This window comes from Balearica regulorum, chromosome 1, assembly GCF_011004875.1.
Source record: "Balearica regulorum gibbericeps isolate bBalReg1 chromosome 1, bBalReg1.pri, whole genome shotgun sequence".
NCBI classification, from domain to species: Eukaryota; Metazoa; Chordata; class Aves; order Gruiformes; family Gruidae; genus Balearica; species Balearica regulorum.
In genome coordinates, this window is record NC_046184.1 from 89,095,608 (window position 1) to 89,109,994 (window position 14,387).

The 14,387-nt window shown below is 49.1% G+C and overlaps 1 protein-coding gene across 1 annotated transcript in view; it reads left to right on the top strand.

Annotated features, from left to right (window-relative positions):
* Positions 1-9,259: 9,259 nt before the first annotated feature.
* Positions 9,260-14,387, top strand: part of CASQ2 (calsequestrin 2) — a 34,770-nt gene continuing 29,642 nt past the window's right edge. The window contains exon 1 of the mRNA XM_075765248.1: positions 9,260-9,705. Coding sequence (XP_075621363.1) covers positions 9,472-9,705 — 234 coding nt within the window. The 5' untranslated portion in view covers positions 9,260-9,471. The remainder of the gene's footprint in view (positions 9,706-14,387) is intronic.

The following is a 14,387-nucleotide window of genomic DNA, read 5'->3' on the forward strand; positions in this document are numbered from 1 at the left end:
TCCAGCCTTCACTAGGGACCTGTTGAGAGCGACGTTATGGTTTGCTCTCCCTGTCAAACTATGAGGAATATCTGAACGTTGGCCACAGGCTGGCATCTGATGGTCTACTCTTCTCTTTGGTACAACTCTGCTTGGAGTCTACCATGGTGTATAGCTGGCAGCTGAACAAGTTAAGTCCGAAGTCATCTTTGATGAACTTACAGAAGGGTCCAAGCCATATCCAGTGCAGGAACCATGCCCTAGTTTTTGAGATCCTCCTTACCAGCAGTGCCAACTAAAATGCACCTGAAGAAAGAAGAAAATTCTTCACCTGCCAGGAGAGAGCCTGTCTCCCACGGGGATGTAGTGGCTCATGCTTTCCCTGTACCACTAGAGAAAGCCACACACCTCCCAGAGTTTACACGAGAAACCAGGCACTGTGTCTCCTATGCACTCCCTTTGCCTCATCCGCTTTTCCCCCCAGACCCTTCTGCTGTGCCCCCCACCCAGCCACTTCCAGGTCCTTTCTGCCGGGAGGTGGGAGGCCCATTGGCACACGGGGATGGAAACAGGAGCCCTCCCTGTGGAATGACTCCCTGCACCCGGAGAAGAGCTGACCTCTGCAAGCTGGCACGCCGCAGCGGAGGCGAGCGTTATAAATACGAGCGAACCCAGCAACCCTTTATGGAAGCCCCGGCCCCGGCTGCCAGGTGGTGCTTAGCTAGAAACCTCAGGTTAGAAAGGAAAGCAAAGCCGTGCTCTGGCACAGCACCCTGCTGGCCTTGGGCTTGGAGAGACACCGCTAGTGCCTTTTCTCTAGGAAAGTGCTGGCTCCGTGATTTGTAGGTGCAGGTTGGGTATTTTTTGTATGTCCCAAGATAGGGGTGGTGCAGGAGTCTGCTGCTGGGGTCTCTTCCTCCTGGCCGGGCTCCTCAGACCATTCAGCCTCACCAGGTGGAGCCTCAGCCTTGGTTTCTCAACCTCCCACCATGAGGCTGAGAAGTGCTCTGTCCCAGGATGAGGAAACTCTTCAGCAACACAGTCCAGTGTCTTTTCAAGTGTGGGTGACAATTTCTAAGGAGAGGTGCAAAAAGATTCAAAAGGAGCTGTCAAATGTTTCCTCCAGCCAAAAAGCTGCTAGCCACCCTTAATTGCAGGTAGCAGCCCATTTTAAGTAAGGCAGAGACATGCTGCTTCCCACCGTCAGCTGCAAATGCAGTTTTCAGCCATCCCTAAGGAGCAAGGTGAGGTCTCCACCTTTTTGCTAACTTCCACCATATCGTCATATAGTTTGTGATTTCCAGGTCCTGACGTCAGGGTTCATGCTATTACTCAAGCTTTTCAGCTTCCATTTTTAAACAAAGAATCTTTAATAGAGCTTTTTCCCTCTTTTGTGGCTGCAGGTAAAAGCTTAAGCACAGGTGGTCAGAAGCTGCCATGTCAGGGAAAAATATCACAAGCAAGATACTTCTCAGATCTCCTGGTTTCTAGGCTGACTTAATGATCTGAGGGAAAGGGATACCTGAGTCATTACTTCTGAATGCTTGGGAACACTGTGTAACTGTACCCCAGCCTACATACCACCAATATCTATGGTGGGTTTGCTGCCAGTAGAGCTTTTTCACATAGAAGAATTTGAATTAAAAAAAATTGCCTGACATTAAAAAAAAAAAAAAAAAAAGAAAAAAGGAATGCCCAGAGCATGCATAAAGGGCTGCCTGTAAGACATCAGTACTGCCTGGTAAGCTATTCACCCTAGAAATGTGTGCCTGATGGGTGCCAACAGACTTTTTACAGAGATTCAGGGCCATCCCAGACTGTACAAAGTCCTGTTAGAGAAGAGGGACGTCAAAATGGAGCAGAAATTCAAGAGCAGCAAATCGTTTCTGTCCCCTTACAAAATTAAGGAGCATGCTAAGCTTATCCGGCTCATCATCCAAAAGGAATGAGGTTCTTGGTGGCACAGTGAGCTCACCCCAGCGCTTCACAGCCCCGCCAGCTGCGCCTCGGCAGGCATCACGGTCCGGGCAGGGGAGGGAGGAAGGTTTTGAGGGGCAGCGCAGGAGGACGGGAGCCAAGGAGAGCTGAGCTCCCACTCCAGTGTGACAGGTGTAAATCTGCTGGGCACAGCTCGGTCAGCAGCAGCCGGCGCCACGCCGCTAAATTAAACACCCCTCCAATCATCAAGATGTTATTAAATACGCCGGTGGTCTCATGGCTAGAAGAAACCTGAGGTGCAAGTGGCACCCCAGACCTGGCCACCCCAACCCTGCCTGGTGCAGGATCCTTGTTTTAGACCCTGGCCTTGGAGGGCTGGGAGGAAGCAGCGCTAGTGGTTAATGTGTGCATGGGCGCGTGCAGGCAAAGACACAGACATCTGCTCGGACATACCAATCATGGCCAAAGCTAGGCAGGAGTCCAGTGATCCCACCTCCTCCAAGAAAAAGGCAGGGAACTGATGAAAATGGCCAGACTGTACGTGCTCCAAGAGTTTCCAGAAGGGAATGCACTGTGTCAGACCATATGGCTTATTACTTTTACTTTATTAGTAGTAATTATATTATTACTATATTATTAGAAATTTCTGGGGTGCCTGGGCCAGAGCTCAGCCTGCACCCATTCACACCCCAACTCTTGAGGGCCCAGCACTGGGCCACGCTTTCACACCAGCTCAGGGCTTGGCTCTGGATCTCCAGGTTTTCACGGAGATCACCCAGAGCTCAGCTCTCGGCATCTCTCAGGGGACCGTGCCTGGCCAGGCCTCTGAACCAGCTCTCCTGAAAATTCAGCCAGCAGCAGTTGTGTCCCCCTTCTCCAGTTCTCCAGCATTCCAAAATCTTCAGGACCCCAGACCTGGCCGGGGCTCCCTGCATGCCTAAAGCCCCATCGTCTAGTGTCTAAGCATCTTGCAACGTCATACATGCCCCAGAACACACCAGCACAATTCCAATGGAGAACTGAGACACGGAGGGATTTTTCCAAGGCCCCATGAGAAGCCTGTGGTACTAGAAAACTTGAATGTCCATCTCCTACCCACAGCCACCTCCTGTCCCTCCTGAAGCACCCATCTTACACCGTTCCTCCCAGAGAGAAGATTATGTCCCCTTATGCTTTAACTCATCAGTTGCGACATCATAGCACAGGAAGGTGACATAGAATGGGGCAGGGTGGCCAGTGACATGCCATGGGATTTGTCCTAGGGGAGAGTTTTACAGCGTGTGGCACTGGAGTTTTTCTGAAGTAGGGTGTGTTACTGGGGTCGGGGGGAAAAAAAGGACCTCTCATCAGTCAGCTTAAAATCATCATGCAGAGATCTGCATTTAGGGTCGATTTAGATTAGATGTTAGAAAGAAATTCTTTACTGTTAGAGTGGTGAGGCACTGGAACAGGTTGCCCAGAGAGGTTGTGGAGGCCCCATCCCTGGAAGTGTTCAAGGCCAGGTTGGATGGGGCTTTGGGCAACGTGGTCTGGTGGAGGGTGTCCCTGCCCGCAGCAGGGGGGTTGGAACTAGATGATCTTTGAGGTCACTTCCAACCCAAACCATTCTAGGATTCTGTGATCTGCACTGACACCAGAACGATTTTAGGAGTTTGTACATCAAAAAAAGGTTGAAAGCCCCAGCGCCAAATGTATGTCAGAACCCTCCTTGCTCCCGGGTCCTGCAGGAGAGAAGCTGGGCAGGAGTCCACAGCAGGCAGCAGTGTGGCCATGTCTCCTCTTGGGCTGCTTTGTGCAATGTGATCAGCAGAGCTCTGGGGCACGTCTGTAGGACCCCAGCCCGTTGTGATTACTGCCGAGGCAAAGATTGTACTAACCAGGCTACGGCTGTCACATCACCCCATTTTCAGGTTAGATAGAGCCAGAAGACCAGATACCTGGAGGAAAATCTCTTCAAAATCCTACTTATTTGCTCAAACAAGGCTGCCTTCCTGTGGATCTGGAAAGGCATTGCTGTTGGACCCAAACAGAGCCACAAATAGAGCTCCCCTGTGCCCAGCCTGCAGCGGCAACACCATGCAACCTGCAGGCATGGGCTCCCGTTAGAGGCTCAGTGAATAAATCTGGGTCTGGCTTCTTTAGGCAGAGTGCCAGTTACTCCATCTGAGGAGAGAGGAGTTTTTGCAGACCAAAGCACAGGGAGCACTGGGACACCTACGTGTACACGCTTATCACATATGATTGGGGCCTGCAGAATATGAAATGGTCTTTCTTTGAACATTTTCAGCTCTGGGGTTTTTCTTACCATCTCTCTGCCCACTCATTAGTAGGATTCAGCTTCTTCTAACATGTCTAATGCAATGCAGGTAAGGCCAGGTGCAAAGCTGTCGCCCCAGCTAGGATTCATATAATGCCAAGTTTAAGCTCTTCTTTCTTTGAAACTATCTGGGTGTATTAGAGGTAGCATCTGTTTGCTGGTTCCTGTATGAGCAACAGAAACAATGCAGAAAATCCTCCCATCCCAGTGCTACCTGCAGGAAGCCCCCTGAGGAGCCCCTCCACCCTGGGTTATGTGTGGGTACGTCCTACCCTGCTCCCACAGGCTGGCAGAGCTTCCAGCCCAGCCAGGAGGGGTAGGCAGGTTGCTGCCTCTGTGTCCTGCTGTAGGCTGTCTGCAGCCTTTTCTAGTCCACCTGATGGGTCCCCCAGGCACTGCAGCAGGTTGCCTTCAGATGTCCCTTGTCAGACCTCTGCATGAAGGAGCAGCCTTATCTGCTTCCAGCAGTTCTCCTTATGCTTTTCATTTTCACTTTATTGCTCTCCTTCTCAGCCACTTCCATCCATGCCAATGGGCCCATTTCCATTTGGCCCTGAATGATATCTGAGTTAAATCCCTTTTTGCTATGCAGGGATTCTAAACCCACTAGGAGGTAACTATCCCAGTCCTTCTGGGACAGTCCCTGTTCTGACCTTCTAAACTACTTTCTGACCTGTGTAAGACACAGGTGCCAGACCAGCTCCCAAAGACAGACAGGTGCAATGATCCCCATAAGGTGGCACAGAGCAACTTTGTTCTGGGGGACAAATATCTAAAAAGACAAGACTTTTTTTAAATGCCAATGAGCAGAGACCCTGAGTCAAGACATCTGAGTCATCTTGTCGACCTTCCCTTTACAACTTCATATAATGTTGTATAAGTGCTTTTGTCTGTGGTGTGTTTTATTTTCCTCATCAAAAACAGTGTCTGTGTGTCAGAAAACAGGAAGGTTTATAGCATCTTCTTATCACACAGCAGGTCTTGGGACACCTCAGTCAAAACATACAAAGATTTCTGGCAGTTTAAAACAGGAAAAAAAGGGAAGGAGTGCGAACGATACAACTTTTCTGCCATGTACTCGCCATCACTGACATGACTGCATTAGAATACAGGCAATGTAAAGCACCATGAAGGACTGGTCACCCTTCAGGACTGAAGGGAAGGGAGAGAGAACTAGGTTTTCTCACACTGCAGAGCCTTCCTTGAGATGCTAGTGATCCTTAGAAAGGTTCAGTGCATTACTCAAAGTTATTACGAGCTGTGACCTTGCTTGGCTAGCTGGTGGCAAAAGGCAAAACGTACAAGGTCTTAGAAGCTTGAAAAGAGATTAGCTAAAGCAGAACCTTAAATCCTGAAGCCCTGGAAAAAAGGCTCACTGAGGCATTTGGATCAGCAGTGGCTGGGGACCTCTTTTACTACGTGAGCTAGAAAGGACAATGAAGGTGAGAATGGCAGCATGGAGTGCAGCTGCAGCAGCAGGAGGGAGGAGCAGCAAGTGGATATCCCTAATTTCTAATACAAGTAGGGAAAAAAATCAATGAGTAGGAGACTTTTATTTATCCTACATCACCATCCTGCATTTCTGCAGGCCTGAAGTGAAAGGCTGAGATTGTACTGTTTTGAGCACTTCTGTTGTATTTCCATCGCTGGCTATCTATCCTCACAAAAGTCAAAGAATCAAAGTAAAATCCTACTTCAATGCATGTCAGGGGTCGTTTTGCAACCTAATTCCCTGGAGCAAGGATTTTGCTCAATGAATATACCCCAAAGAGACCAGAATAGTGGATAAACCAAGAGCAAGCTTTTCCTTTAATTCTCTCTTTCTTCACCTGACATTTTGGGGCTAATTCTGAAGGTTGTTTGAACAATGAGGGCACCTGCCCAGATGGATGGGCATTGAGCCTTATCAGCGCATTTCTCAGAGAGCTTTCAGGCGGATGGTGGGATAGTTCACCAGAGAAGAGCATCATATTGATTTCTAGAGGCAGGACTGAAAGATGGTTAAGGAGTCAGAGTTGGGAGGTTAAGCCTTGCAGTCAACTTATATCAGGGACTAACAGATGCCAGCTTTGACAGGGGATGAGCTGAAGGGCCAATGTCCCCGCACGCAGTGCTGACCATAGCATTCCCTCGCGTGGCGCTGGCCACAGTAACAGGTGTGTTGCAACCATGGGCAGCTAAATGGGATCAGGAAGACCTTGGACTATGCAGAAAGATAGAACAAAGTATTTGGAGTGAGCCTGTGAATGCAAAATCCAAGATTTCGCAGAAAATCTCTTTGTCACCCTCATTCTCCCCTTCTATGGAGAACTACTGTTCCTACCCTACAGGGGAGGATTGGGACCATAGAGAAGCCTTTCGTCAGTGTCCCGTAGAGATGGGCCTTCAACAAAACTCCCGTTCGCCGAATCCTCTGCACACTGTCCTGTCCTTGACAGTGACCCTGCCCCAAAATGTCCACTGGATTTAGCAGTAACAATCCCAATGAGGTTTTGAGTGATGAGACAAAGAGATGGATTCTCCAGTGACTGTGACTGACCACTGTCGGTCTGCTGGAAGAATTCCCTTCGGAGCAGAGGTGAAGCCTAACAGTCACAGATCTTTGCTACTCATATAATCATAGAATCACAGAATGGTTTGGTTTGGAAGGGACCTTAAAGATCATCTAGTTCCAACCCCCCTGCTGGGGGCGGGGACACCCTCCACTAGACCAGGTAGCCCAAAGCCTCATCCAACCTGGCCTTGAACACTTCTCATGCCATGGGCAGATAAAATAGATGTGTCTGGGGCTAATGAAGCAACACGTTTTGTGAATAAAAAGCCTTTTTGTTCCTTTTTCTGACAGCAAAAAGAGGAGAAAATGAAAATTGGATTGTGGCTATTTTTAGGCAGATTAAAGAGTTATTCAGACTAGAGAGAAACTTCCTCAAAAATAGCTTGAGTGATACGAAAGTGGAGCAATTGCTGAAGATGTACAAGAATAAAAGGAGGGCAGGAGCCTGGGAAACCAATTTTGAAGTAGCTGTGAACGCTTCATTTTTACAGAGCTGTCTGATGTGTCCCTGCTTTAAAACACACTCTGATGCCAGAGAAAGCCTGCTCCTGCACCCCAAATCCATGGGATCCTTCAAAGGCAACCAACCAGCCTGATGTATGCCTGGTCATCCCACAGGCTCAGTTGTGCAATTTACTGCCTAAACATTCAGCAAAAGCCACCCACTGTGACCCAAGTCTTGTGTCTCTCACTAAAACCAGTCAGATATATCCAGGTTTGTCACATCTCCCTCTAGAAATGACAGCCCCTGAAGGGTGCCTCTGTAGGGAGTGTATTTCTGAGGCTGTCTTGCTCTGGCTTCTACCCACATTCCTCGGGCTTCATGGCAGGGGGTTGGAACTAGATGATCTTTGAGGTCCCTTTGAGGTCCCTTCCAACACAAACCATTCTATGATTCTATGATTCATCATTAGGACTTCAGGTTGCAGGCAAACGCTGAACTTCTGAAAAGTCATGAGCAGAAACTAAGGGGAGGCTTTGGAAATAAGACAGACTTGGAAACCGTTGCCCACAGAGTTTCAGTCAGTGTGTCGTGGGCTGTTCAGGTTGGAAGGGAAAGCCTGGGGGGAGGGGGTGTGCTCATAAGTCACCCAGGGGATGGGTATAATTGCTAAGTAACACTCACCTTTTGCCCAAAACATTGAAATATCCCAGCCATACAATGGGAACAGCTGGTTGGGGTGAGACTGGCATGCACCAAGAAGGGACATCATCTCTTCCCCAGTGTGGATGGAGCAAGGCTGTGACGGAGCAACGTGCAAGGAGGAGGCCTCGTGAGGCCACGCGTCTGCGTATCACTTTGGCAGGGGAGGGAGACCCGTGCCCCGCTGTCGAGCTCTTCTCCACCAGCCCCTCAGCGTGCCTTCTCCAGCAGATCCCCTTCACCCTGGCACGCGACCAGCTGGCCTGCCTCCACCTGCCTGTCGCTGCCAGTCATGGGGCAGAGGAGGGGAAGAGGTGAAGGGCTGTGCCACCCAACCCTTCTCCCACTGCGGCGGTGTGGTGCAGGCGATGCAGTGAAGCAGCAGCCAGCGCTGAGCTCACGGGGAACGGGGAAATGGTCACGGTTCCTGGGGAAATGAAGAGGAAGGAATTTGCAGGCCCACTTGCTGGGAAATGCAACAGGGTTGCGTGAAAAAAAAAACCCTCAGGGCCAGCAGGCAGGTCCCATCTGCTGGCGATGGTGGCATCTGTCCATCGTCTTGAGGAGAGCCCTGCCTGGACACATGCTGCCTGCCCTTCATCCCCCCTAGTACGATAAGGGTTTAACCACTCGCCAGCAATGTATGGGGCTCAGTAACTGCTGTGGGCATGGGAGGTTGCAATGTAAGATGCCCTCTGCTTTGGGATTACAGGTCCCGGTGGGATTACCATTCTCCTGGTACCCCGCAAGCAGAAGGTGCTTCAGAAAAGAGCTTGAATGTCAGCCGGCAGCTCCAGCTGATGCCCCAGGCAGGAGGAGGAAGAGGAGGAGGAGGAGGAGGAGGAGGGAGTCCCACGAGCGCTCACCTCCTTTGCTGCTGAGGAAACAGGACTTTTCCTCTAGTAGTGCAGATGAGGCTCTGAAAGTGTTTAACCCGAGATCTGTTATCCAAAGCCTAATCACCGTGATGCCCAAGGGGATGCAAAGAAAGGTACCCTTATTATAAATTGCAGTAAATACCTTCTATTTTTGTTAAGCCCTAGTAGGACAGGCTGTGCCTTGGTTTCCTGTACAAGTGAAGTCTGTCCCTTCACAAACCCTGCCTGCGTATTCCCAGCATCGACATCTTCCACTCCCTCCCTCTTGCTCGTGCCCTCTCTCTCAGAGGATGCAGAGTGCCAGCAAGTCCCTCAATGGTGTCATATCTGTCCTTTTTATTCATTGCAGGGTTTATTTTTAGCCTGAAACAACTGCTTCCTAAAAATGGAGTTCCTAATGACACGGGAGCTGGACACAGCTATGTAAGGTATCCAGGGCTTGGCCTGACAGCTTCTCCTGTCTGTCTCTTTGTTGTGAGCCCAGGACAGCAAAGTTTACTGCTCCCCACCAGGCTTGCAGCGTTTGGGCTGATCACCAGGAAGGCAGCAGAAAGAGAAACTCGGTTCAAACTTCACCTGGAGCCTTTGGTCTCCCCCTCTTCACAAATTAGGAAGGAAGGGGACATTTACCTGCCCTCCACTGCACTCCAAGGGCTCCGCAATGAGGGCGACTTGCTGGATCCTGGCAGGTTTTTACCTGCTTTTCTGCTGCAAGGCAGAAGAGGGACTGAACTTCCCCACTTATGATGGGAAAGACCGAGTGATTGACCTGAACGAGAAGAACTACAAGCAGGCCCTGAAGAAATACGACATGCTCTGCCTGCTCTTCCACGAGCCTGTGAGCTCTGACAAGGTGTCCCAGAAGCAGTTCCAGATGACGGAGATGGTCTTAGAGGTAAGCGCCACTGCACGTCCCAGCCAGGGTCAATACCACAGCAATATTTGGAGCTGTGGAGAGGAGCCATGGGACAGACAGTCAAAAGGTCTTGTGCAGGGGGGGCGGTTGAGCACCCAAAAGTTTGGGTTTGTTTACTTGGATTTGAGTTAGCCCCTGGGTTCTGCGAAGCCTAGGAAAAAGCCTCTTTTGTGCTCTTTTGCGTTGTTTGCTGGGAAATAGGCTTTCTGGATTGTGCGTCAGAAACCCAGGCAATAGCGAATAACCTTGCAAACCTCAGCAACGTGAAATCAGCTCAGCTGAGCTTTCCCAAATCTCAGCACAGACCTGAGTCCGTAGCTTGAAGTTTTTAGATCCTTTCTCATTCTATGCAAGCCAGTATCCCCCTTGTATTCTGGATTCAGTCCCGTTTTCTGTCCCACTAGGAGCAATCAGCCAAGAAGCCTTACCAAACTGTGCTGCAAACGGGCGTCCTAGCTCCCCATCTCAAAAGCTCCCCGTTGGTTCAGCATTAAATCTCTTTTTGTCTTTCTGACACTTGGTTGCCTGCTTGGAATCAGTCTGTGGCCGCTTGTTAATGCAACCATTCACTTCTGTGCTGGAAAAAGAGTGTTGTTAATTCTTTGGTGAAAGAATGATTAATTAATCCTCAGCAAAATAAATCATGGTAAAAATTACAAAGTAGATTCGTAGCATTCTTTCTTGTAGTGTAGCTGTAATCTAGGGAATCATACAGCAGCAAGCCTGGATTATTAGGAGCTCGTTTCCTACCAGGGGCTTACAAATATTCCCTCTTAACTAAAAGACACATTTGGAAAGAAAGTGAGAATTGCAGAAGAAACATATAACCTTTATTTATCAGATCCAGAGAGAAAATGCATCACACCCCTAAGAGTATAGCAAATGTGAATTAGAAAATACGCTTGTTGAGGGCTAGGACCTGAAAAAGTCCAATGTCAAGTTCAAAGTCTACTGACCTTCTCAGCAAGCCCGACAACAAGAAAGATTCAAAAACTAACCAGATTTTACTCACCTGTCAGGAAACAATTACTTGTTCCAGGTGAGCGATCAAATAACATTTGGCAAAGAAAAGAAAAAATAATGTTGGAACTCCAGTTGAAATGTTTATGGTTGGTAGTATAATTGCATTGTTATTTAATAGGATAGCTATTTCGTGCTCGATAGATGGCAAGTAGTTACTAGATATGTATTTATAGAAACCTGACAGAAGCAGGTATCTGTTGTGTACTATCAGTTTTAGTCCCCATGACACCTATACCTATGTTAACAATCAGCTGTGTAGAGTGTGATGGCTACAATACAATCTGGCTTAAAGCTTTTATTTTGCAGGATCTGGTTCAGGAGTGAGTACATTAGCTTAGGACTCTGGTGATTTGGTTTCCAATTGCCTCTCTGCCATGGACTTCTTATGTGACCTTGGGCAAGAGATTGAGGATTACATCCGCAGCAGGGCTTAATTGTAGTGCTCCACTCTGCTAATGCTCAGCTACCAGCTAACTGTGCCACACATCAACTGGCACTTGTGGCTTTGACCTCGAAATTTCCCAAGCACTTGCAATGCTGATTCAGTGCATGTCTCAAAGTTTCACAGTCTCCCCCCTGGACTGGGAACTGCAGCAGCAGCAATTGACAGCCCAAGCACAAGAGCAATCTGCAGACTGAGCACTCCTTTGCCTCTGTCGCCCCGGGGAATCACGTGGGGAGAGGGTTTCAGAAGGCGACACAGGAGATAGGATGTGTCCCATCCAGCACAGGACGGAGCCCACCAAGGTGCTAATGCTCCCAACTTCTGTACTAACTGAACCATGGGAGCACTCATGAAAGGAGTGGGCAAGCCAGGTTATAATCTGCTCCCTCTTGTGACAGCATTTGCCTCCCTCACCTCAAACCATGATATGTTGTGCCGTGGGGGTCACTCGCTCTCAATCTCCTGTGCCAGAGCTCATCCAGCTGTGGGACTTCACCGCACGTTCACCAGGACGGGGAGGGGGAAAGAAATGGCTGCAGTGGCTCCGTGTCTGAGTGCGGAGCCCTTTACCTGGGAGATGAACTGGCTGGGATGGGTGTCCCTGGAGGCAGTCAGCAGCTGAACACGGCTCTCCTGTAATTTGAGCAAGTACTCGGAGTAGTGAGCTGCTGGGTAGACACCGGAGCAGTTACAGGGCCTCTCCTTCCAGCCAAACCTGGGAAAAGTTCACTCAGGAAGGCTTTATGTATCTAATTTCAGTAGAGGGTTCAGGGCTCGGAGTGCTGAAGGTCCTTTACGCCTGAAATGACCTATCTAAGAGGCAAACATTCCAGTCCTCGCTGTTCCCTGCTGGCCAGCTTGGGAGGTTCCTGGTGTAAGGTGCTGCCTGTGGTAAGGTGCTCCTTTCTGGAGCAGCTCATGTTTTTCCATCTGACTGTACTGACAATTTACCTGCTGATTCACAATGAGAAGTGCTGCTTCCACAGCCAGGAAAACATCGTGTCCTTAGCCCCCCTTCCACACAATGGCCCTGGTCTCCATCGTTAGGAATAATAGGGAGCCTCCATCCAAAACACAGGCAGGTGTGGAGCTAAGCAAAGATCTGAGCTGGATGGTTAAGGGTTGTTAATTCCTATTGCCTGATGAACATGAGTGTGTGTGCACATGGGAAGGAGTGGGCTTAATGGATGTTAAATCCAGAAAACCCCCAAAGAATCCACCCTTTCTCCTTCTGCCACATGCACTTGATAAGAAATGTGTAAGTCCAAAGACCTGAAGAAATATCTTAGATACCAAGGAAAGAACAGGCGAGATCCAGCATGATTTCCTGGAATTATGTAGCTCGTGGTCAGTTACAAGCTCTGACTAGGCCTTCTCCCACGAGTGAGGAGCACGTGAGGCTCTCTCTTAACCGGGTCCTTTGGTGTCTAACAGGGGTTGAGCTCACATGGCTACATTTCCTTCTTTCAGGGCACTTCGGTCTCTTCCCTTTCAAGTCCCTGCTCTTCACGAAACTTGCAGTAGCTTTATTATGCTTGAGATCCCTGCCTCTGGAAAATTTGGCTGAAAAGGGCCAAGAGCTAGAAAAATTATTAGGGGAGGCAGCTGGCACGTAGACCTGGGAGGAGAGAGAAGAGAATCATAAGGGTCTCATATGCTTAGGAAATCAAGCCGAAAACCTGACAGCACATGATTAAAGTTAAGCACATATTTAAGGACTTTACGAAGCCATAACTATGAACAGCAGACTGAGAAGAAAGTGATATGATAGGAAAAAATTCCTTCCCTGGATAAAAGCCCAGCATGCAGGACTGACTGACTCCGTCAAACGCTCAGGGTGCACACCAGCTATCACCAGAAAAGGGACGCCCTCGTTAAGCTGATATTACAGTGGGATAGCACAAGGGGTCTTCAGCTCCCCGCACCCAGGCATCCTGGGAACTGTCACCAGGTTGCCACGCAGCCCAGGGTCCCTTTCCAGTTTAGAAAGGTAATGAGGGTGAAGACCATCATGAAGCAGTCTTGACAGCTCCTGCCACCTACACTGCTGCATGCTACCTGCTGAGGACAGGGTCTGGGGACAACTGAGCCCCTCTGGGAACAACAGCAGCTTCTTCGGACCATCCTCTGTGCATGGCAACAGCTCCAAGGATGGCAGTGCCAGCCCCTCAGGTCAGGGTGGGAAAGCTGGGGGCTGTTGGGTTAGTCTGTCAGGAAAATAGTCAAAGCAAAGTTTGGAGATGCAGCTGCCTACTGCTTTTGGGCAAGGGTGGAAAAGGGTAGGGGAAGGATTGTAATAAGACAGCAACCCAGGGCAGAGACAGCATGAGCACAGGCTGCTTCGCAGCTGAGGTTAAAGGGCTCTTCTCCTGTACTTGCCTTTCTCCAATGACTCCACTCTGCACCACTGACTACTGAAAAGCACCTGCAGCTTGAGTAGGGAAAAAGCCTCTGTACAGGGCAATGCCAGAGATTGAACCAGGCAGTCCTGGAGCTCACAGTAGCTATTCCAGCTCTGTGGGGATGTTTACAAGAGCCCTGCATGCCCTGTGAGGTGAGCACAGTGAAGAAGCAGATGAAACAGCCAGGCACAAGGCTTCACAATAATTATTTAACAGACAAGTTAGAAAAAAATCTATGTGTCCTAAAAGGTCTCAGCTTTAACGAAGAGGGCCAAAGGAGGAAAAGACCAAAGCAGTGAAACTGATAAATATCTGTTCTGCTTTTCTTCTCCTCTGTAGCTTCCCTACCATATTTTGTCCTGTTTCATACTACCTCTTCTCAGATCTTCTTCCCTCTCACCTCTGAATCTCCTAAATATTTAGATAGTTTTGCCTTCCAGTGGGCCAGCCCCTGTCTACAGGAATCATGTAAGAAGAATAATGAGCAGTGGGGTTAGGGTCTTTCCTTTTGCACTTGAGAAGCGCTCCCCAGCAACTGAGGTTGTCTCACTACCATAGCAGACTGCCTGCAGTGGCAGACCATTGTCTCTGTTACCTTCTCTTCTGCTGAAATTTGCTCAGTCCTGGCTTCCCTGTCATTCTTCCCTTGTCGTCTTTGTGCATGTGTAATATCCTTTAAAAAAACAAGTTCGTGAAGCCCAGATATTTTAGGCCCTTCAATGCAGCAGTGTCCCTGGGCTGAAAATTCATGGAGAACTGCCCTAGCACAAACCAGTCTGATTAAAGGTAAG